General features: G+C 41.0%; 1 protein-coding gene across 8 annotated transcripts in view; it reads right to left on the bottom strand.

The window, feature by feature from the left end:
- The window catches only part of ZC3H14 (zinc finger CCCH-type containing 14), a 50904-nt gene that overhangs the window by 3043 nt on the left and 23465 nt on the right, over window positions 1–24396 (bottom strand). The window contains exons 10-16 of one of the 8 annotated variants that reach the window (XM_045901374.3): window positions 12614–12688; window positions 7807–7966; window positions 6815–7047; window positions 2915–3035; window positions 1593–1729; window positions 1001–1089; window positions 249–355 (exon numbers count right to left, since the gene is read on the bottom strand). In XM_045901374.3, coding sequence (XP_045757330.1) covers window positions 249–355; window positions 1001–1089; window positions 1593–1729; window positions 2915–3035; window positions 6815–7047; window positions 7807–7966; window positions 12614–12688 — 922 coding nt within the window. Of the gene's footprint in view, window positions 1–248; window positions 356–1000; window positions 1093–1592; window positions 1730–2914; window positions 3036–6814; window positions 7048–7806; window positions 7967–12613; window positions 12689–24396 lie in introns of all 8 variants that reach the window. The other 7 variants (XM_045901375.3, XM_045901376.3, XM_045901373.3 and 4 more) reach the window with 7 other exon arrangements.

The following is a 24396-nucleotide window of genomic DNA, read 5'->3' as shown; positions in this document are numbered from 1 at the left end:
TATAAAAACTACGTAATGATGTGTATTTAAATTTATAAAACTTTCTTCCAATGTTTTACATTACTAATGCCAAGAAAACTGATGTGAGATTTGTAAGCAGTATATAGGCAGAAAGTAAATCTGATCTGGAGATATCTAGGTGAAGAAGCAATCACTGGTAAAACGAAATTTGGAAACGTTTTCCAAGGACCATGTACAACTGAAACAGTAGAGAAAAATCAAAGTGATCATCTCCCCCAAGTCTTTACCTGGTCTGAGGTCGAATCCATTTCAAGGCATGTCGTGGTGGCACAGTAATGGTGGGATGATAAAATGTGCAGTCAGGTCTTGTACACTGAGTGTTAAATCTGCAGTGCTAAACACAAACAACAGTCTCAACATTTGCAAAGCTAATACAAATAAATAGGCAATTTGAGAGAAACATTTAATGGGGCAAGAGATACAATCTAACAATATTTTAATACTGAAACCTTGACAAATGACCCCCCTCCCCACCCCCTGACACAAAATTCCAATCACCCTAACATCCCTTCTCTCCCTCATGCCCCGGACACCCTCATTTATGCCCAACTGCAGTTGGTGGGGAGTGACGGCCAGAGAGATCATTCACTCTGAGCAACTCAACAGGGGGGAGACATCCATCTTTATAGCACACAGAAAATTAAAACCATCTGCACAAGTACAACTGGACTTCATCATCTGTTTCTGACATGAGGTGGGGGTAAAAAACCCCACCCACATGCTTAGGTGCAGAGAGGAATGGAAACTAAGCAAAGGGAAGCTTCACTCTGAGAGCCTAGAACATTAACCTCTGGTTCAGACCAAGAACCACAAGGTCTTAAAGACCAGAACATTAACTCTTAACAAAAACAAATTGTGGGGGGAGGGGGGTAGGGGAAGACCATGGACACACAAGATAATCAATTTGCTAGCGCTCTTCCAGGCCTCAGAATTGAAAAGTTGTCACTAAATCATTTTTTGGAAAAATGAAAATTCTTACTTTTGGATGATAGAAGGGACACTCCATTTTCTTACAAGCAGGGAAATAACGGCACAGCTGACTACTAGAAGGTGAGGCTGGTGTTGCAACTGCTGACAAAAATAAGAGCAAAGATTGAACAAATTCGGCAAAATCATCTGTAATGCAATCTACTGATGTTTTTATGGACCCATTTTAAAAATATGAGACATATATTCATTAGATAAAATATTTTAGAATGATACTGAATAGACACACCTACTCTTTAAAGACTGCTTAGGTTAACTGATTCTGGCATGATAATTTCTAAAACTATTCCTTTTTTCTTTTAAACTCAGTTGATGGGGCGCCTGGGTGGCTCAGTCGTTGGGCGTCTGCCTTCGGCCCAGGTCATGATCCCAAGGTCCTGGGATCGAGCCCCGCATCGGGCTCCCTGCTCCACGGGAAGCCTGCTTCTCCCTCTCCCACTCCCCCTGCTTGTGTTCCCTCTCTAGGCTGTGTCTTTCTCTGTCAAACGAAGAAATTAAATAAATAAAAAAATAAACTCAGTTGATAATCACAAAATGTCATTTTCCATTTTTTACCTACTGTAGTAGTACACAGTGTCACTAACCTGGTTTTGGAGGCAGTACTGGAATTCTTCTACTCATATGAGTGAAGGGACAATCTGGTTTAGTACATTTTGCATCATATTTACAATTTGGATGAACAAACAAACATTTTTCAGCAAATTTACAATTGGGGAAGGCTCTATAAAATAAAAACATTATTCACATTTAATCTTCTCAATGCATTAGGTTTTTTTTTTTGTTTTTTTTTTTGTAGAGAGGCTCATTCTATTCCATCACTACTTTTTTGAGAAACACAGAATAGAAAAAAGGGAAACTCAATTTTTTTCTTAAACTAAGCTTTATGCCCAATGTGGGGCTTGAACTCACAACCCAGAAATCAAGAGTCGCATGTTCTACCAACTGAGCCAGACAGATGCCCCGGGAAACTCAATTTTTAAATGAGGCCAGATCTGGGGCACCTGGGTGGCTCAGGCGGTTAAGCTTCTTCTGCCTTTTGCTCAGGTCATGATCCCAGGGTCCTGGGATCGAGCCCCAAGTCAGGTGGGGAGTCTGCTTCTCCCTCTCCCTCCGCCCTTCCCCGTTTGTGCTCTTTCTCAAATGAATACATTTTTTAAAAAATCTTAAAAAAAAAAAATGAGGCCAGATTTCAAAAAAGGACACAGTAGTCTATTCTGAAGCCTAAGGTAATAAGATTTTCAACTCAAGCCATGACCATGAGAGACAAAAGGATTTTTTGTGTTAAGAATCATACCTTATACCATTTCCTCTGTAAGATCTATGTTTACAGTAATTTATGAACTCAATATATTGAGCATAATATATGTGCAAGGCACCACTCCAAAAAGACTCATTGGTGTGGTCTCCCCCTCCATGTACATCCATATTATTCTCACATCCACATTTCTTAAGTCAAAACATGGAGATTCCACCTCTAGGACCAAAATATGTATTTTTTTTAAATCTAAAAGCCACCTCTCAAAGATCATGCCATTGAACCAGCCAACTGGTGAGGAAAAATTACACCCACGTCCAAAATGTTTTGTCACATTACCTGTCACTGTGTCCCCAATGCCTTAAAAGCTGTGGCTATGTACATGAATACAACGCATTCAAACCAGGGCAGTTATATAACCATCTCCTTCAATGTACAGAAGCCTTCTCCCATCTCCCCACTCCCTCACACACACACACACACACACACACACACACACATATTACACAAGGATGCTATTCTGGGAGGGCAATGGTTAAGTGTCACTGCATTTATACGAGTCAAATTCATCCACAGAAACGAAAAACCGAACCAGCTCTAAGATCTAGAAATTACCCTGCAGATCAGAGTCAGCTTGCTGCTGCTACTCACTTGCAAGGTGAAACAGGATGATGGTACGCACACTCATCCCCGTTTTTACAGGCAGGCCAGTACTTGCAACGCTCCAAAAGTTTTTCTGGTTTCTGGACCACACTCAGTTCACTCATCTCCGCTAAAAAGGGGAAAAAGTTAAAAGTATCTCATTAATTATGATCAACTCAGTATATGGCACCTTTAATACATTTCCCTCAAAACCCAGTCTTAAAATCTTATGTTCTTCCATGTCTATGATCATACAAAATAAAGGAGTCCAATATTCTGGGTAACACAGCTAAGAGCCTGCTAAAAAAGGTCACCAGGAAGCACACTGCAGTTCTCACTGTGAAAAGCAAACCGGAGAGGGATGCTGCAACTAGAGCCAAAGCTCTCACCCCAAAGCCCCTGCTCAATATTATTTCAGAGCTGAATTAAAATATGAGGGGGGGCGGGGAAGGATGTCCAAGTAGGGAGCCAATAAAATGAAATGAAAACTGCAAACACAAGGTGAAAAAGAATATGAACTGGGGTGCCTGGGTGGCTCAGTCAGTTAAGCATCCAACTTTGGCTCAGGTCATGAACTTGGGGTCCTGGGATCAAGCCTAGCAAGGAGTCGACTTGAGGATTCTCTCTCCCTCTCCGTCTGCCCCTTCCTGTCCTCATGCTCTCTCAAATAAATAAATCTTTAAAAAAACAACAACAAAGAATGTGAACAAATTCTCACGTTCAGACATTATGAGTGGTTCATACACAAAAGTGTTCCCACTCACTGAGGTATACACAGTTCTAAGTCCAGGTGATAAACTCACATCAATGTGAGGAAAAGTTTCTTGCTTAAAATGGGTCACAAATGTCATTACCTACAGGAGCCCGCTAGATCACCCAGCAGTGAGCCTGGCTGGATAGAAGATGATCGGTGGCAGACAGCCTTGGTGGGGAGGAAACAAAGGTGGGTAAGAGCAACCACCATCCACAGGGCTCACTGCCTGCCTGCCGCTCCCTCTCGGGGTCGTGTCCAATGACAATGTCAATTACTAGGGCGTGGGAAAGTGGGCCTGTGCTTCCAGATTGTCTCCTGATTCAGAGAAAGCCAAAAACCTTTTTATATGACATACAAAGCTTAAATGCAGGCAACTAATGCCCATTTAAAATGTAAAAAGGCCAAAAATTCACACCCAAAGGCCATAACGACCCAACAACTTCTGGACCAAAACACCCTAGCTTTAAAAAAAAAAGCATCATGGGTGTTACAAATTAGGGTTCACATTCGTAACTATAAAAGCAAACATCATTTCAGCCACATTGCTCTATTCCTCTTGCCTGAGATCAAGCAGTTCAAATCTGGCTCTGTAACTTAGCTGAGCTAGACACTTTGGACAAGTCTTACCTAGTACCTCAACTTCAGTTTCCTTATCTATGCAAAAAGAAAATAATGTCTTCCTTAGAGTTTTATGACTGAATGGAAACAAAAATACAAAGTAGGCGACCAATCAAAACCTAACAGTGCAGCAGCTGGTATTCTGAGAACTTACTGATCTAGTGACTCAACCTCAGTCTTCATTACAGGAGAACAAGGCACACAAATCCAGTCCTGGAGCCTAGACAGGAGTACCATGAAAGGGCTACTGTAACACTATGCTAGGGGCGCCTGGGCGGCTCAGTCGGTTAAGCGTCTGCCTTCGGCTCAGGTCATGATCCCAGGGTCCTGGGATCGAGCCCCATATCAGGTTCCCTGCTTAGTGGGGAGTCTGCTTCTGCTTCTGCCCCTCCCCTCTGCTCATGCTAATAAATAAAATCTTTAAAAAAGCCACAAAAAACCCACAACTATGTCTGATATATAGTTTTCCATGCTACTTTTAAAACCGTAAAAGTCACTGTTTAGCTCCAGGATATAAAGGTATTCTTAGTCTCCAATAAAATCTTGCATGGCTGGAAAGAGCAGTTTTCTCCAATTTTAAGTGTGTCTAATATCCTGGCCTGCAGGAAATGTGTCCTACCCTTCTCCTAAAGAACATACTTTAGACTATGGTATATACATGGGAACCCAGGCCAAATGAAAGAAGTTAACAGAATACCCAAGAACAGGTTGGCTGGAAAATGAAGTAGTTACTCATGGGCAATATTAGTTAAATACAAGGAAACATTATCTTTCTAATGGAAATGTTGGGTCATATATACAAGAGGTCTCAATTCTGGTTTTCCCCAACATTAACCTCATAAGCCATTAAAAATTTTCCTGCTTAAGATTAGGCAAATTCACTTTTTTTTTTAATGTTTTATTTATTTATTCATGAGACTGAGAGAGAGAGAGAGAGAGAGAGAGACGCCTAGCAGGGAGCCCGATGTGGGACTCGATCCCAGGACCCTGGGATCATGACCTGAGCCGAAGGCAGACGCTTAACCATCTGAGCCACCCAGGCGCCCGCAAATTCACTTTTTATTGCAAGTTATAAAACCAAGGGGCGGGGGAGGGCGGGGAGTGCTGTTGACAGCACCCTTGAAACACTGGACAAAAAGCCAGCAAAAGCAATCACCAAGTTTCAAATTCCCTGCTTGGAAGGGAAGAGCAAGAAGGACCAGAGCCTCTCTGTGACTGATATTCAGTCTCTTGGGCCTCACTTATGTTCCAACTATTACAAAGCTTCATCCTCGAGCAGCAGTGAAACAGTGAGAGTCCCAGATCAAAGCAATGGCACAGGAGGCTCGCCGCTCATCCCCCTGGCCTCCAGAAGGGCCACGGCACTTGTGGAACCGAGGCAAGAAGTCTAACGTGTTATTTAGAGGGGCGCTGCTAGGACATATACACCAATAAAGCCTAACATGGACATATCTACATTTAAACAAAATTAGACCCTAACTTTTTCTCTCATTTGAAACAAAATACACAGGTTCAGGAAATCTGTACTGTATCTCTATGGCAGTTCTTAACCACCTTTGTTACCATTTAAAATTTTTTCTTCCTTTTGATACAGTCAGACTTTCAATTCCCTCCACCACTCAAAACTAGGACATTATATCATTGACTGAGGCGAAAAAGCTTTCAATTCAACAGTGGTATCTCCTCACTCACTCATGATCTCCCTCTAAAAGCTATTATATTTTTAGCAACTGAAAAAGGTATTGAATACATCTTCATGTTTCTGCCAAGAGGATTAACTTGGAAAAGTATCGAAACCCATTACTGTTTTTTCTTTGCTTCACTACTATTCATTTTTAAGCTTCAGTAATTGTCTCCCCTCCCAATAAAGGTGTTTCTAAACATCTTACAAGACAGAAGGAACACAACTACCATTCTCTTGTCACAAATGAAAACGTCCAGCAGTCTGTGCACCTGACACTGGGCCCAGGGAGAGAACAGCCAGTGATAACGATTCATCTGCCTAAAAGCAGGCTGTTATCTGAACAGAGTTCATCTCGTGTCTACTAAATACTTTGCTTCAATATTTATTAACTTAAACATAAGGCTTTTGCTAAACTTCCCAGCAGTATCTTGATAAATTAGGTGAGAAACTCCTTTCAAGGGAATTTCACTGAGGTATAAATAGAATCAAAATCCAAATTCATTTTTCTGTCAAGTTAATTGTAAGAGACTATTATGTTACAACAAAGGGACAGTAACAAGTATAGTTTCTAAAGGAAAAAAGGAAACAAGGTAGCAAGAACGAAGGCTGATCCTTTCACAGGCATGGTTAAGATGTACTTTGGCTCTCAGGGCTGAGCGCACGGCAGCCCGGGAGCAGTGCCCACTACGGATGGAACTCATTGTTTTGTCTGAGAGAAGAAAAGAGGCGGCTACTGAATTACGATTAAGAGCAAGGCCTCCAACCAATATTCATTCCAGGTAGAGAGGCCGGTCCCAGGTTTCCTGCACAATGACAGCACCCTGGAAAGGGAAAATCTGAGCTCTCAACACACCATTTGGAAAGCTACCATTTGGGTCATCGAGCTGCCTGCTCATCAACTGCAAGTGCTGTGGGTGGAGGAGACCTCTGAGTCCCTTGTTTGAGGCTGCAGTTTGGTTTACAGGTTTCACTCCTTCAAAGCACATGTCCTCCTCTTGATCTGACATGTATCCTGGGGGGCTGGGGACACCATCCAGCGTCACTATAAACTTGGGACTTGCAGGTTTATCTGGTTGTACAAGATCTCTGCCAGACAGATAGAAAATACCATAGAATTAGGGAAACAAACACAAAACGCTGAGCCTCCTACAGTGCTCTTCAGCAGAACTATCGCTCCCTTACTTGGTGGTGGTCTCTTCAGTAGGAAAAAAACCAAACAAACTCAGGAGGACTTCCAGGTACGGCCCTGGTGGCTTCCGCCACGACACCATGGCCACGGCCAGTTGCTGTGGCGGCATGGCCAGCGACCCTCCAGGCTGCACTAAGGACAATCTCCCCTCCACCCTGAACATCATCGTCCATTTGATCTTCACAGGGTCACATGGAAATAAACTGAAAAATCAGCATCTATGCTCAGAACACGTGGCCAGCAGTTCTATATTTACACTGATTTTATTATCTGTATGTTTGTTACTTTATAGAATCTTTAGTCCATTTTCTAAGGGAGGAATCACCCCAATCTGATCTAACTGCAGAGATCTCCTGATTTTGATCACCTGGCTTTTAAATTTCATTTCCTGGATGCGCTTAAAGGAAAGAATCTTATTTACAGAGCTAAATCATACATGGACTTATTTGTAGGTTAACAGATTTCTGAACAAGAAAGATGAACTGTAATTTCTGAAAACTGACTTTGGCTTACTATTATTCCTGGCCTGCCGGCTGACTCAATAAAAGCACTCTACACTGGGGGCTGGGATGGGGAAGAGGGAAGCTGGGAACTCACATTAACCTGCACTATCTAATCAACACAAAAAAGCTACACAAGAAAAAGAAACCATCTACCGTGTCTGCATAAGGTGTCCTGAAAGTACCCGAAGGGTATCTGCAGTCTTCATCCCCGACTCTTGGTTTGGTGCCACTACTACTTCCTCAGACAGCTTTGGCTTCTTCAGAATAAATGATCTCGTGTCTGCATGGACCATGGATTCCATGTCATAGTAATCTGAGCCAAAGAAATTGGCCATAAATGTTTACTTTTGAATATACCTTGCATTCCCAACATCACACACGTGAGAAGAATGTCAATCTTTTACATATTTGTAATTTTTTCAAAGGAAAATCACAACGGTTCTACCCAGGAATAGCACTGCAATTCTGTGCCAAACACCTTTTCAAGGAAGTATTCCTTTCCTCGTAACAGCCCATGACCTGGGGCTTCTAATCAACACTCCCTGCCTACGGTACAGAAAGGTTCTTATGTGAAGCATCTAGTGGGATATGAACAATACAAACTTACTCTAAGTACAATAATATCTTCTAAAATTATAAAGAAAAATCCTCATATTCCCTCAAACTATGATATGAAGGCTGCTTAAAAATTTTTCTAAAATGTTTTGTTCATTTTGCACAGTACCACTGAGAGAGAACACGCCCTGATGAAAAGAATTCACCTGGCATAATTTCTGCCTGGTTGTACCAAGAAGACTATATTGGAAAGGAATTTTAAGATGAATGGGCATTTAAAAAAAAAATACAGCAAAGGAAACACTGACCATCAGTGCAAATAACCACAGCTCATGCCATCTATAATATGCTTCTTAACCCTGACTACTTCATAAAATATGCCAAGAGCCCAGAGTGGAGATGGTTGACCTACTGCTATGCCATCAACTGACAGAAGTTAATGAGTTGCACTTCTCTTAAGGTTAATAGGCAAATAAGAGACCAATATCTACAGGATGTCCATTCATGTTCATTCAACTGAACAAACCAAAAACCTGAGAACTGAACACTGTACTAGGTACACAAAGAAGAAAAAACAGATGTACACACAATTGCAGAACAGCATACCCTAAAAGCTAATCCTAAAGGAGTAAGAACCAAGTTTTGGTAGAATACAGGAAACCTACTCGAGCTAGGAAATCCAGACAAAGCCTACAGACGATGGACATTTGAAGCAGATGTTAAAGGAAATGAGCAGGCTAACCAGGGTGGGGAGCAAGGAGCTGGACAATAAACAGAGCGTGGCAGGCAGAGGAGACCGCACGGAAGAAGGCAGAGGCTTTCATGAGACACAAGGAATCTAAGACCTGATGAGAAACGTGGTGTGGATGGAGGGCTGTGTGCAGGGAGGGCTGAGTGGCAGGGAAGGCTGACGCATAAAGGATCTTGTATGTGTCAATGAGTTTGGATTCTGATCTAGAAGTCATCAAGAATCAAGAGAGGTTTCTAAGGAGGGAAATGATATGATCAAACTGGTTTTTGGAAGAACAGGTAGTATGGAAGGAAGTCCTAGAGCTCAGTGACTAGGCTGTTGCCCAGGAGACACAGTGAAGCTCCAATTAAAAGATTCTCAATCTTTGTCCTATTTGAGCCCACACATGAAGGAGAGAAGACACACTGCACACACCTCAGCAGCCCTGGCACCTCACAGTAGCTGCATGTTCAACTCCCATCCTGGGAACGAAGCAGAGCTGCCTTCCCCCACGAGGGCCGGAGAGGGTAAAGAGGCAGATGGAGGACAGCGGAAGGAGAAACTGGATCCAGGAGACAGAGGACAGGAGAAAGAGCAGACTGAAAAGGGGGCAGGATAAATTTCAACTTTAGATTTATTTAGTTTGAAGTCTTTGTGGGGCTCTCAGACGTTTAGAAGTTGAAATAAGAGGCGAGAGAAATAAGAGAAGCAGCATTCCAACTGAAGGTCAAAGCAGCGTTGAATCAAAAGCACACACATTCAGCGCTGCCGTCTCTCATGGGGAGCCTGAGCAGGAGACTTCCCTCCTCCATTACAGGAGACCAAGAGGCAACTCGCTGTTCTTCAGTGACTCACTGAGGGCTCCCAGCTAGCAAAGGTAGAGTCTAGAACTTAGTCCAAGGCTGCTGCCCTTTTTCTCACGACCCAGCCCTTTCCGAGGCAAAGCAGTTCTACCAGTTTGCATCTTGGGAGAATATAAAGAGATGAAAATAATGCTAAGGGCAGGACACAGGATAAAATGAACATTTCGAGGGGTAGTACGGGAGGAGAGGAGGTGATAAAGGAGAATGACATGGAATTAGATCGTGAAGTCCTGGAAGCCAAACAAAGACTTAAGAAAACATGGGAACGACGTGTCACATACTACAGAGTTTAGAAAAGTGAGCACTGAACACAGAGCTTTTCATTCCACATAAGCCACTATCACTTCTACAAGGTTCACGGTATCACCTGGGTCAAAGAGGAGCAGACAGATGCGAGAGTTAATGACATCTTCTGGGTACAGACTACCGGCTGAACCCATGCATTTGGTTTCCTCCTAAAACCCCACTAAAATGTCAACAAAGGTTAATTCATTGAAACATAAACTCACAAAGAAAACAACTGTAAAAGGAGACATCCACATTTTGAAAGTGAAAAACTAAGATCTTCAAAAGCTGAGTCTTAAGCCAATAATGAAACAATTCAATGTGGATCCCAAGATTCTCCAAAGGCTGGGTAACTGGCAGCACAGGGGACCTTGGGAAGAGGTGGAAGACAAGGCCAATACAGGTGTGTTCAAGGTCCATTCCAGAAGCAGTTATGTCTTCCTAAACTAGGAATTTGTTTTCTTCATTTCTGATCCCTATCACACCTGTTCCCCTACCTCTATATTCAAGTTTTTTGGAATAGCTGGAGACATGCTTTCCCGATGGTCAATACTGGAGTGGCCTATAAATGAAGCATCACCACTTTGACAGATTAGTGCTGCAAAAAAATAAGCTAAATGTATACTATTAAAATTTTTAAAAGCATTTAGATTTCCTGATAACCCTTGACCATTTTCTCCCTTGGAGAAGAGGGAAGCTTAAGACTCTTGGAAAGGTCAAAACAGAGAGTCTCTGGACCAAGGGATGCCAGCCACATTGAAAGAAGTACCATTCTGAAAACTGGGAGGGGATGTTAAGCAAGCATCACATAGTCATTAAAGTTGAGGTGCCTCCCCCAGCCCCTTTTCCTCACTTAGCTCCCAGAACACTTGACAGCCAATCCACTACTTTGAAAGATCTTTCTTTGGAGAAGCTAACCAGTCCAAGAGGAAAAGCCTAAAGACGGTGACCTCACGGTGCCCCTAAATTAGAGAGACAAATGACTCTCCACTGCAGGATCTATATTCAGATGTAAAGTCACAAGCCCTCCACCCTGACTAATGAACCCAGAATGCCAATCAGCTTTTTGAGTGTCCCACTCATAAATATAAGACAACCAAGGATCCCCAGACATCTGAGGAAAACCTGTCACAAAAGATAGCAATTGAAACAAACAACTTGGAAAAAATAAGACCAAGAAGGGAGGGGAAAAAATACCCAAAACTATCTTTAATATCCTCAGATATTAGATGTAGATATTAGAAATAACAGAGAGTGTTGCATACATGAAACAAAGTCAGTATGTGAAAAATAAATAAAAGGAATATGCAGAAACAAGAGGGCTCTCAGGAATAAAAACCATGACAGGAGGTAAGCAAAGAATGTAGTCAATCATAAGCCTCAGAGAACTAGATGCTTCAAACTGTACGTGCACCATGGGAAAAAAAGAAACATTAAAGGAAACAAAAAAGAATGTGCAAATGCCAACGAAGTGGATACAACATACACAGAGCTTAGCTGCCAGACATTTTGAAAGAAAATACCCTTACGTGGAAAGCAGGATGGAATGTGGAGAGATGACAGGGCAAAATCAAGAATGGAGAGTATCTAAACACTTAGACAAGACAGAAAGGAGAAGCCAGGAGAGAGGCAGAGACTAAAACTACAGGAATGTGGGGGCACTCCAGTGTTCATCAACTGGGGAGGATCTGGCTTCTGGGTGGAAGGCAACCCTGAGAGAGAACAAGTTCCTCTTTCTGAGACAGAGCTGGATGGGGTAAGGGAATATACCTATTGACTGTGGAGGCCTGACCAAAGGGGAAGAAGAGCCAAGGGGAGGGGTCAAGGCAACAGAGATTCCAACAATGGGCAGGTGTAGGGGAAATAGAAGGAAACAGAAAAAAGGAGGTTTCTGAACTGAAGATTGCAGGTGTCGAATGGCTCCCTTCATGTAGGCAGCATTTCCTGGGGACTGTACATGCATGTGGCAGGGGCTGGGCATTGGAGAATGCAGAGATAAACAAGGCACTTGGCCCTGTCCTGAGGTAGCCCCTGGCTTACGTGTCTATGCTGGGGAGGGGTGGGGAAGGGGAACAGGCAAAAAATTAAGCTACGGGGACTCTAAGAACAACAAGTTCTCGGTGTGGCCCTGGTGAGGAGATTCTAAAGAGAAATAAAAGTAAGGATAAGGTTGAACAGGCTACAGGACAGTAAAGCAGCTCAGGACATTGGAAAAGTAGGGTAGAAAGGAGAGCAGGGTAAGGATTTGAGTTGTCCCTAGAGGGGAGTGACAGCCAGAAGATTCCAGGGACTCAGGGGAAAAGGCACCAAAGCAAGAAAGTTTTTGAATGAGATGAAAAATACAAACACCATAAAACATGAAGAAAATGCAGATCTTGTCTCCTGGCCCTAAAATATTTTCACAATCTAAATATAGCATCTTAGGGCAGGATCTAAGATATACAAGATACATTAAATGAGGTGCAAGAAATGGAAATAGCAACTGAAAAATGCTAAATTACAATGAAAATTTAAGATTATTACCAACCTTGACCGATCTGTAGAGTTTCTGCCATTACTGGGTCAATTTGCAGTCGGGATAACAACTGCCTCTGCTGAGTTCCTAGAATAACAAATTTTAAAACTTTACTAAGCTTAAAAAACAAACAATACCAGCATGTATGTTTCCCAGAAATGAAGCCTGAAATAATCTTCCTGGGTTTTTAACTGGAAGTCTTAAAAATAATTGATTAGTGGGGCGCCTGGGTGGCTCAGTTGGTTAAGCGACTGCCTTCGGCTCAGGTCATGATCCCAGGGTCCTGGGATCGAGTCCCACATCAGGTTCCCAGCTCAGCAGGGAGCCTGCTTCTCCCTCTGACCCTCTCCTCTCTCATGCTGTTTCTCTTTCGCTTGCTCTCCAATAAATAAATAAATAAAATCTTTAAAAAAAAAAAAATTGATTAGCTTCAACACTGCAGTTTAATAATACTTATAGACCAAAGGTCTGAAGACAAAAATCTGTACTCCGAGTTAAACCAAAAACGGCATTGTAGGACATTTCCTAGTTCTCCCTTTGTCTGGAAGCCAGTTTTCTTGGACTCGAGGTAAAGCCTGGGAGTAAAGGTAAAGGCTGGAAAAACCAGGAGGAGGTGCTGTGTGGACCCAGAGCTTGAGCCATAACTGACAGGCAACAGCCAAGTGCAAGATCAAAATAAGAAACCTCTCCCTCCATGACCTGGGCTCTCACCATTACAACTCACGCCACACCCCTAGAACTGTAAAACAAAACACAGCAGAGTTATCCGATCAGAGAATTCCCAAAAGACAAACTGTAAGCTTAGACTGATACAAAGAAAACAATGAACAATTATGACATTCAAGAGATCTGGAGTCCAGATCCTACATCAGCATGAAAACAATCCTCTGGGTGGCTCAGTCAGTTAAGCGTCTGCCTTCGGCTCAGGTCATGATCCCAGGGTCCTGGGATCGAGCCCCGCATTGGGCTCCCTGCTCAGAAGGAAGCCTGCTTCTCCCTCTCCCCTGCTGCTCCTTCTGCCTGTGCTCTATCACTCTCTGTCAAATAAATAAATAAAATCTTTTTTTAAACAATTATCTGAATCTCCTATAAGAAAAGATACTCAGCTAGAGTATTTATGATTTCTTTAAAAAGTTCTTAATTTCCTCAGTTACACTGCAAAATAAAACAAAGCAGTGACAAAGAACGGATTTTCTCCATCTTCAATTTGAAGACTGGGAGGATGTCACACTTCTCCAAACCTCCCCCCCTCCACAGTGCTTAGGCGATAGTAAGTACTCACTTGCAGATTTCTTTCTTTTAAGATTTTATTTATTTGAGAGAGAGGGAGAGAGAGAGAGAGAACACAAGCAGGGAGAAGGGGCAAAGGGAGACGAAGGAGACTCCCCGCTGAGCAGGGAACCCGATGTGGGACTGATCCCAGGACCCTGGGATCATGACCTGAGCTGAAGGCAGACGCTTAATCAACGGAGCCACCCAGGCGCCCCTCACTTGCAGATTTAAAACAAGTGTTATCGGGCGCCTGGGTGGCTCCGTTGGTTAAGCGACTGCCTTCGACTCAGGTCATGATCCTGGAGTCCCGGGATCGAGTCCCACATCGGGCTCCCTGCTCAGCGGGGGGTCTGCTTCTCCCTCTGATCCTCTTCCCTCTCATGCTCTCTGTGTCTCATTCTCTCTCTAATAAATAAATAAAATCTTAAAAAAAAAAAGACATTTCATTAAAAAAAAAAAGTGTTATCAAAAACAAAATTAAGTGTTACCAACAATGCATTAAAATAATTATTCACCATAATCAAGTGGCATTTATTCCAAGGATATAATGATGGTTCAATATCCGCAAATCAATCAACATGGCACACCAAATTAACAAAATAAAAAGCGAAGTAAGAATCATGATTCTCTCGATACATGCAGAAAAAGCGTTTGACAAAATTCAACATCCATTTATGATAAAAACTCTCAACAAAGTGGGTTTAGAGGGAACATACCACAACATAATAAAGGCCATATATAACAAACCCACAGCTAACATCATACTCATAACATCATAAAATCAAAACAAGACAAGGACGTTCACTCTCTCCCCTTTATTCAATATAGTACTGGATGTCCTAGCCACAGCAATCAGACAAGAAATAAAAGGCATCCAAATTGGAAGAAAATTAAGAAATAGGAAAAAAAACAAACAAACAGATGACATATTATATACACAAAACCCTAAAAACCCCACCAAAAAACTATTAGAAGAAATGAATTCAGTCAAGTTTCAGGACACATAATTAAGACACAGAAATCTATTACGTTTCTATACACTAATAACAAAGCAGCAGAAAGAGGAATTAAGAAAACAATCCCACTGATAGCTACACCAAAAAGAACAAAATATCTAGAAATACATTTAACCAAGGAGGTGAAAGACCTGTACTGTGAAAACTATCAGATAAAAGAAACTGAAGAGGATACAAATAAATGGAAAGATACAACATGCTCATGGACTGGAAGAAATAATATTGTTAAAATGTGCATATTTACCAATTAACCTATGATTAAAAAGGCAAGAGGGGCGCCTGGCTGGCTAAGTAGGAGGAGCACACAACTCTTGATCTCCAGGTTGTGGATTCAAGCCCCATGTTGGGTGTAAGGTCTACTTAAAAAAATAAAAACTTAAAAAAAAAATGGCAAGGGGCGCTTGGGTGGCTCAGTTGTTAAGCGTCTGCCTTCGGCTCAGGTCATGATCCCAGGGTGCTGGGATCGAGCCCTGCGTCAGGCTCCCTGCTCCTCGGGAAGCCTGCTTCTCCCTCCCCCACCCCCCTGCTTGTGTTCCCTCTCTCGCGGTCTGTCAAAATGAATAAAATCTTAAAGAATACAATGGCAAGAATCTACAGCAGGGGAGAGTCTCTTCAATAAATGGTGCTGAGAATATGGACAGCTACATGAGAGAAAAAATTAAATTGGACCACTTTCTCATACCATATGCAAAAATGAACTCAATTAAATGTAAAGTGTAAGACCTGAAATCATAAAACTCCTCAACAGAAATATAGGCAGTAAATTCTTGGCTATCCCTCTCAGCAACATTTCTTTGGATTTGTCTCTGTAGGCAAGAGCAACAAAAGGAAAGCAAGTGGGTCTACGTCAAACTAAAAAATCTTCTGCACAGTGAAGGAAACCATCAATAAAATAAAAAGGCAACTTAGTGAATGGAGATATTTCCAAATGATATATCCAGTAAGGGATTAATATCCAAAATATAAAAAGAACTCATAAAACACCAAAAACCCCCCAATCTGATTAAAAAATGGGTGGGGGGGGGCGCCTGGGTGGCTCAGCTGGTTAAGTGTCTGACTTTGGCCCAGGACAAGCTCTTCTTCAGGACAAGCGCCTCTTCAGGCTCTGCACTCAGCAGGGAATCTGCTGATTCCTCCCCCTCCTCCACCTTGTGCCAGGCACACACTCTCTCAAAGAGATAAAATCTTTAAAAAAAAAAAAAACAAGGCAGAGGACCTGAATACACATTTTTAAGATTTTATTTATTTGAGAGAGAGAGCGAGCGAGCAAGAGAGAGCACACATGCGCAAGCAGGGGCAATAACAGAGGAGAAGCACTGGAGCAGGGGCAGGAGGAGGAAAGCATCTCAAGCAGACTCCATGCTGAGTACAGAGCCTGACTTGGTGCTTGACCCTAGGACCCTGAGATTGTGACCTGAGCCAAAACCAAGAGTCAGACACTTAACTGAGTCACCCAAGTGCACCACTGACTTTTTTTTAAAGAAGACACTGAGATGGCTAACACATGAAAAAATGTTCAATATTCATCAAAAAATGCAAATTAAAGGTCCTGGGTGGCTCAGTCAATTAAGTAAGTCCTGATAACAAAGCAGCTCAGGTCATGATCTTGGAGTCCTGGGATTGAGCCCTAGATAAGGCTTCCTGCTCAACGGGAAGGCTCCCTTCCCCCTCTAGCTCTCCCCCAACTTGTGCTTGCTCTAATTAAGTACAGAAAATATTTTTCAAAATGCAAATTAAAACCAAAATGAGATATCACTTCACACCTGTCAGAAGGGCTAGTATCCAGGGGCGCCTGGGTGGCTCAGCCGTTAAGCGTCTGCCTTCAGCTCAGGTCATGATCCCAGGGTCCTGGGATCGAGCCCCGCATCGGGCTCCCAGCTCAGCGCGAAGCCTGCTTCTCCCTCTCCCACTCCCCCTGCTTGTGTTCCCTCTCTCACTGTGTCTCTCTCTCTAATAAATAAGTAAAATCTTAAAAAAAAAAAAGAAAAAAAAAAGAAGGGCTAGTATCCAAAAGGCAAAAAATAACAAGTCTTGGCAAGGATGTGGAGAAAACGGAACCCTCATGCACTGTTGGTGGGAATGTAAGTTGGTGCAGCCACTGTGGAAAACAGTAAGGAGGTTCCTAAAAAAATTAAAAATAGAAATACTGGATCCTGTGGTATTCAATAATTCCACTTCTGGGTATTTGCTCCAAGAAAATGAAAATACTAATTTGCAAAGATATATGCACCCTTATGTTTACTATGGTATTATTTACAATAACCAAGATACGGAAGCAATCTCAGTGTGCACTGACAGATGAATGGATAAAGATATGATACACACACATACATATACACACACACAGGAGTATTACTCAGCCATAAAAAAGAATGAATCGTGCCATTTGCAACAACACAGACAGACTTAGAGGCAGGGTACTATGCTACCGTGAAAAAAGAGAAAATCAAATACCCTGTTACTTCCACTTCTATGTTCAATCTAAAAAACAATACAAATGAACAAACACAAGACAGAAACAGACTCATAAATACAGAGAACTAGTGGCTGCAGCAGAGAGAAGCAAATAGGTAAAGAGGATTAAGAGGAACAAACTTCCAGTTATAGTCAGAGATGTAAAGTACAGCATGGGTAATACAGTCAATGATATTTTAATAACTTTGTATGGTGACAAATAGTTAACTATACTTAATTGTGGTAAGAATTTCATAATGTGTATATAAATGTCAAATGTCAAATCACTGCACACCTGAAACTAATATAATGTAGTACTGTCACCTACACTTCAATTAAAAATAAATAAAAATTAAAAAAGTAGGGATGCCTCAGCACAGTCGGTCCAACTCTTGGTTTCGGCTCAAGTATTATCTCGGGGTCATGAGCTCAAGCCCCACATCAGGCTCTGCACTCAGCACAGAGTCTGCTTGGAATTCTCTCTCCCTCTCCTCGTGCTCTCTCCCTCTCTAAAATAAATCTTTAAAAAAATTTAATTTTTGTTAAAGATTTTATTTATTTATTTGACAGAGAGAGACACAGTGAGAGGGAACACAAGTAGGGGGAGTGGTAGAGGGAAAAGCAGGCTTCCTGCCGAGCAGGGAGCCCGATGCGGGGCTTGATCCCAGGACCCTGGGACCATGACCTGAGCCGAAGGCAGACGCTTAACGACTGAGCCACCCAGGCGCCCCTAAAAAATTTTTTAAAAAGTGGTACAGTGTAGAAAGGGATGTGATTGATAGGGTTCCAAATACTGAAATATTAGTAGGATGCCTGAATACTAATTTTTAGTATACTTATTACTAACAGTTTCGTAAGGACAGCCTTTGCTCACTCAGTACATTAGTTGGCAAGCAATTGCCATGTTTCATTAAAAGGGGTTTTTCAATTCTTTTATTTTAAAGATTTTATTAAGTAATCTCTACACTCAATGTGGGGCTCGAACATACGACCCCAAGATCTAGAGTCACATGCTTCACCGACTGAGCCAAGCAAGGTGTCCGGGGTTTTTCAATTTTAAACGCTCAATTCAAAATTCTATCAGCTATTTTCTTCTAAAATATAAGATATATCACTCTTAAGTGGTGTGTCAAAAAAAGTTAATTCCTTCCAAAATTATCATGGTAAAAAAACACAGTAAATCCCAATGAGCTGACCTGAAATGCAGAGGTCATTTGGTCAAGTTGTACTCCTGTAAGACAGCTTGGGTAACTGATACATATTATGGTTACTGGAAGAAGCTCTTTCAATTCTAATACTGTAACAGGTCTCTTTTAACACAATGAATAATGAAAGAATTACACATTTTAAAATAATTTCACGAGACAGAACACGAAAGAGGACCATTCTCTCCCATTTCAAGTTTTCTCTATGCTCACCTCTCCCTTCAAAACATTTTATAGAGATCCACTAAAGAGAATTCTGGTAACTTCTAGGCTTCTAAGATAACCATATGGACTCCAGTTTTGTCATTAAAGATCCATGAGAAACTCAAGTTTTTTGACTTGCTGCTTCCATATGAGAACTAATCAAGTTACATAAAAAGACACAGATCCAAGGGTGAGTTATGTAGAAGATATCCAATACTAAACATTTACCTTTCTCAATGTTTCTAAGGAAGCCAATTATTTTTACATCAGTAGTCCTTGACTGTGATTCAAAATCTACTTCCTCTTGAAGATCTTCAAACTGTTTATTGCACTCAGATGTTGATGTTGAACATTCATTCATTTTAACCTCCAAAGATGAAATTTTTGCTTCATTCTGTGACACTCTAACATTTAGATCAAAAAGATTTGCTTCCACGGTCAAAATTGCTGCTTTCATTCCCTTAATTTCATTGATATCAGTTGATATTTTCCTTAAAAGATGGGAAATATTGTCTAGCTCATTCAGTGAAGAAGAAGAACTTGTTACAGAACCTAAGTCAATTGGCCCAGGTGAGAAGAAAATCGGTAAAGATGGTGATGGAAACCTTGAAGACATTTTCATAAAATTCTCTCTCCCTCTTAAAATTTGGTAATTTTTCCTTCACAGCCCATTAAATTGTTTCATCAAAAATAAAAACAGAGAATAAGGCTGCTACTTTAAAAAGTATTAAGAGTGAATAACATTTTAAAACCTACAACTAAAAAGACAGGATTGTACATTTCTGGAGTCAGAACTCAAAGTAAATTTGAAAATGCTAAACAAACCAGACCAATGTTCTCTTTGCACCAACTAAGAAGCCTTAATTAATATGAAGCCCCCTATATCCTGTAAGTCCTACTTAAAGCTCCTCTCCAAACAATGAACCCTATTATTGCTTAAGAAATAATTCTGGCTTCTGATTGGCTGAAAGCAGACATGTGACAAAGAATTTCCTATTATTTACCTCATATGACAAGGAGCACTGAAGATCTGAAGTAAAAATCAGTATAATGACATTAAGTCCCTTATACCTGGATATGATGTGAATTTAATGGACTACTGTCCATCTATTAAACCATAATTTTCGGGCTTCAAATTATTTTTAAATTTTTTTATCTAGTATCCTGAGTTTCATTTACCCTTGAAAATAGTATAGGGTGATATTTGGCACTTTCTTTTTAGGGGGAGGGTAGGGAAGATAATCGGACCCACAATCACAGACAAATCTCCTTTAAAATATATATGGAAATAATGCAGTTCAGCTGCATGGATATGGTATGGTAGGAATTTACAGATAGAGAAATGAGGAATTGGCCTCGGTTCAATGATAGACTATTATTAGATAAGTGATTTTCTCCCACTGTGTGGGTTACCTTTTAATTTTCAGAATATCCTTTGAAACACCAAATTTTTAATTTAGATAATGTCCAATTTATCTTTTTCTTTGGTTGCTTGTGCTTTTGGTGTCGTATCTGAGAAACCATTGCCTAATCCAAGCTCATTTAGGTTTACACCTATTTTTTCCCTAAGAGTTTTATGAAATTAGCTCTTACATGTAGCCCTTTTTGAGTTAATTTATGTAAGGTGAGGGTCCAACTTCATTCTTTGCATGTGGATATCCAGCTGTCCAGTACTATTTGTTGAAAAGACTATTTATTCCCCACTGAACTGTCTTGGCATCCTTACTGAAAACCAACTTATCATAAATGTATTGTCTTATTTCCAGATACTCAATTTCATTTTACAGATCTGTCTGTATATCCTTATGTTAGTGCCAGTGAGTTACGATAGCTCTGTAGTAAGTTTTGCAATTAGAAAATGTAAGTACTCTAACTTTATTTTCCAGTAGTTTTGGCTATTCTATGTCCTTTTCATTTCCACATGAATCTTAGGGTCAGCTTGCCAATTTCTGCAAAAAAGCCAGCAGGATTTCAACATAGATTGAGTTGAATTCATAAATGAATTTGGAGAGGATCACCATCTTAACAGTATTAAAGTCTTCCAATCCATGAACATGAAAGATCTCTTTCTATGGCTTTAATTTAAGAAAGGTCTTTTTTACTTTGGTTTACTAGCCAAGCAACAAATAAGCTGCAAAATATAAGGATGCAAGATGGTGGACATGACCCCCAACAGTCCCTAGAAGGATTCTTACAATGAACTGTAGCCTTTGGGTTCCCAGTTAAACAGATGTTTACAGTAACAGAGGAAAGTGCTGAAATTTATTTAAGAATCTTTATTCATTTCTCCACTGTATCTGTGAATTTAATCTAATTTTTAAAATCTTTAGGCAGAAAATAATTTTCAAAATTTACAAGGTTTTGGATTCACACAGAATTAAGAGCCCTGGCGGGACAGATGGTATCGACGGCATAAAGCGTGACAAGCAGCATCACATCCTCAGCCAAACGCCCCCTGAAAACCAGCTGCTTCACGAGAGGGCAGCAAACCACACATCGAAGAGAAAAGCAGGGAAGAGGTCGAACCAAGGAGGAGTATAACAAAGTGCCTAAAAAAACCTCATTTGAGTCCTCTGTTATCACACCCACTGTGCCCAACCCACTTTAGAATGCAAAATAAGTTCCCTCCATGGATTCCAATGGAAGTATCTCAGCAGAAGACAATTACAGATTTTAAGGAAACTGGAGTACAAAAAGGTTAAGGTCACCCAGTAAGTGGCATGGCCTGGATTAACACCTCAGCAGTCTGACGCCTTCAGTCCATACTCAAAATCACGCCATTATACTTTTCCCCATAACATATTAAGTGAAATAAAACGTCACAGAGAAATTCATGTGATGCGATTCCTATTTTATATGGACATATATGGTATGTGCATATAAATATAATTCTACTTTACACAGAAAGGATGTACACGTACACACATATGAAAAAAATGCCAAGGAGACTACAGATATACACCAAACTGTTTTTGTTTTAAAGATTTTATTTATTTATTTGAGAGACAGAGAAAGAGCACAAGTAGGCAGAGCGGCAGGCAGAGGGAGAGGGAGAAGCAGGCTCCCCACTGAGCAGAGAGCCCAATGTGGGGATTGATCCCAGACTCTGGGATCATGACCTGAGCCGAAGGCAGACGTTTAACCCACTGAGCCACCCAGGTGCCCCTACACCAAACTGTTTTAAGTATAGTGCTTATCTCTGAGGAAGGCAATGGGCAGAACAAAAGGGAGATTTTCATTTTGTCTGAATACAAAAAATCCTCTCTTTATTAAGACTCCTTCACAAAGGGCTTCCAGTCCAACAGGACACACTGAGCATATGCATTTATAGCTGCTGCTTCTGCAGAGTTCGTAAAAATGAAGTAAAGAACTTAAAAAGGACAATCTCCTAACACATACAACAGGGACTCCAAACTGGGTCTCTAACATTATCCACTGAGGGACAGGAAGAAAATAACCAGAAATTTTATATTAGAAATACTTATATCTCTATCCTCCTTAGAGTCCTATTTTTACACGTTCTAACATACATACCAATAATAGTGTGGATATATTTAAGTCAAATACATACAGAGTGTAGTAGCAAAAAATGATTCCAGTACACAAAAAATCATATAAGGAGATCACTGATTTAGAAGTGTAGATTAGGAAGGGCATCATAGCAGATGAGTTTTCCATAACCTCTAGAAAACAGAAAATATATGGACAAATACTGACTGTGAGGCAGAGCAGAAAAGCCAAAATGAGACCCTAGGAAAGCTGCAAGTGAGATGCAAGGCAGAGTGACATATTCGTTAAGCCAAAAGGATTTAGGGATGCCTGGGTGGCTCAGTTCGTTAGGCATCTGCCTTCTGCTCAGGCCATGATCCCAGGGTCCTGGGATCGAGCCCCATGTTAGACTCCCTGCTCAGTGAAGAGTCTGCTTCTCCCTCTCCTTCTGCTCCTCCTCCTCGCTTGTGTTCTCTCTCTCTCAAATAAATAATAAAATCTTAAAAAAAAAAAAAAAAAAAAAGACAAAAGGATTTAATGAGCTCCTACTATATGTCAGGCACCGTTTTGGGCACTCAATCACAGCAATGAATAAGCAAAAATCCCTGGTCAGAGAACTTATATTCTGGTGGGAGGGGAAGGAGATGGGAGCTCAAAAAAAAAAAAAAAAACACCAAAATATATGTAAAACAGAACATGTTTTGTGTTGATGACCCGAGTCTGGATAAAAATATCTAAACTATGAAAACATAAATTATGTATTAGATGATAAGAAGTGCTATGAAAAAAATAAAGCTTTAGAAAAGTGGGTTAAGGAGTGGAGGGAGCTAGGGAGGGCTTCACAGAGATGACTTTTGAGTGAGTTATGTGTACGTACGGAAAAAAAATATACCAGGGAAAGGCTGAAAGCATCTCAGACATGCTCTTCTTTGAATGCTCTGAAAGAGAAACACAGCAAGTATGCCTAGGAGATATCAAGGAGAAGGGAAGTGGAGGGAGGGAAAAGGTAATAATAGGTAAAAGATTAGGGAGGAATCTTACTTTTACTTGGAGTGTAATGGAGAGCCACCAATGGGTTCTGAGAAGGGGAGTATAGCATGATCTCACTTACAGTTTAAAAGGATCACTCGCTACTGTGTGGAACAGACTGTAGGAGGGCAAGTGTGAAAGCAGACAGACCAGTAAGGACACTCTTCCAATAATCAAGGCAAGTCATGGATGATGGCTTAAATTAGGATGCTAGAGGCAGAGGTGATAAGGAATAGTGAACAGGATTTGCTAAAGGTGGAAGGTAAAAGGAGAGAGAGAGGAAAGAAAAGAGAGAGGCAAGGAAGAATGGCCCTAAGTTTGAAAGAAAGAACAGGTTTAGGTTTCTGGCCTGATCAACTGGAAAAGTGGTGCTGTGCCATTAACTAAAATGAGTAAGGCTGCAGGAAAAACAGACTGGAAGAAAAGATTGTTAGTAGTTAGGCTTTAGATAAGTTTACTTATTACATATCCAAGAAGAAACGTAGAATAAGCAGTTGGGAGAATTCAGATGCAAAGTCTTGGCTGGAGATACACACTTCAGAGTTGACAATGTGGATATATAACCTGGATGAAAGGAATAAAGGGCCATCCAACTGTGAGAAGTGAGGAGCAAAGAAGACTACAAAGGATGTGCAACAGAAAACAAGGGTTTGCAAATAAGACAGCCATGCATTTTTTAAAAATTCAAACGTTCTGGGGTGCCTGCCCGACTCAGTAAGTAGAGTATAAGTCTCCTGATCGCAGGGTCATGAGTTCATGAGTTCAAGGCCCATTTTGGGCATGAAGCCTTCTTAAAAAAAATTTTTTTTAAATGGTTTAAAAAGAAGGAACTCAGCAAATTATCTGGGGAGAATCTAGATAGCTACTGGGAATGTAACCACCTCCACAAAGCTCCTCTATAATTTCAAGGCCAACTGCAGCTCCCTGTCTGCCTAATTTAAAACAAAACCTGCGCACAGCAAAGCTCAGCCCACATAATTCTAGGTAAGCCTCTTTACTGCCTTTTCTTAAACTAGGAACCCACATGTCTACACACATTTTTGAAAAGAGCCTGCAAATAAAAGGGAAAAACAAACAAAAAACCAAACACTGACTCTGGAGAAAACCATCAATTAGGGTACAAAAT

Source organism: Mirounga angustirostris, unplaced genomic scaffold (genome assembly GCF_029215605.1).
Source record: "Mirounga angustirostris isolate CCGP_5_RB_7025 unplaced genomic scaffold, mMirAng1.0.hap1 SCAF_9, whole genome shotgun sequence".
NCBI lineage: Eukaryota > Metazoa > Chordata > Mammalia > Carnivora > Phocidae > Mirounga > Mirounga angustirostris.
This window is presented reverse-complemented; position numbering and strand designations above follow the sequence as displayed.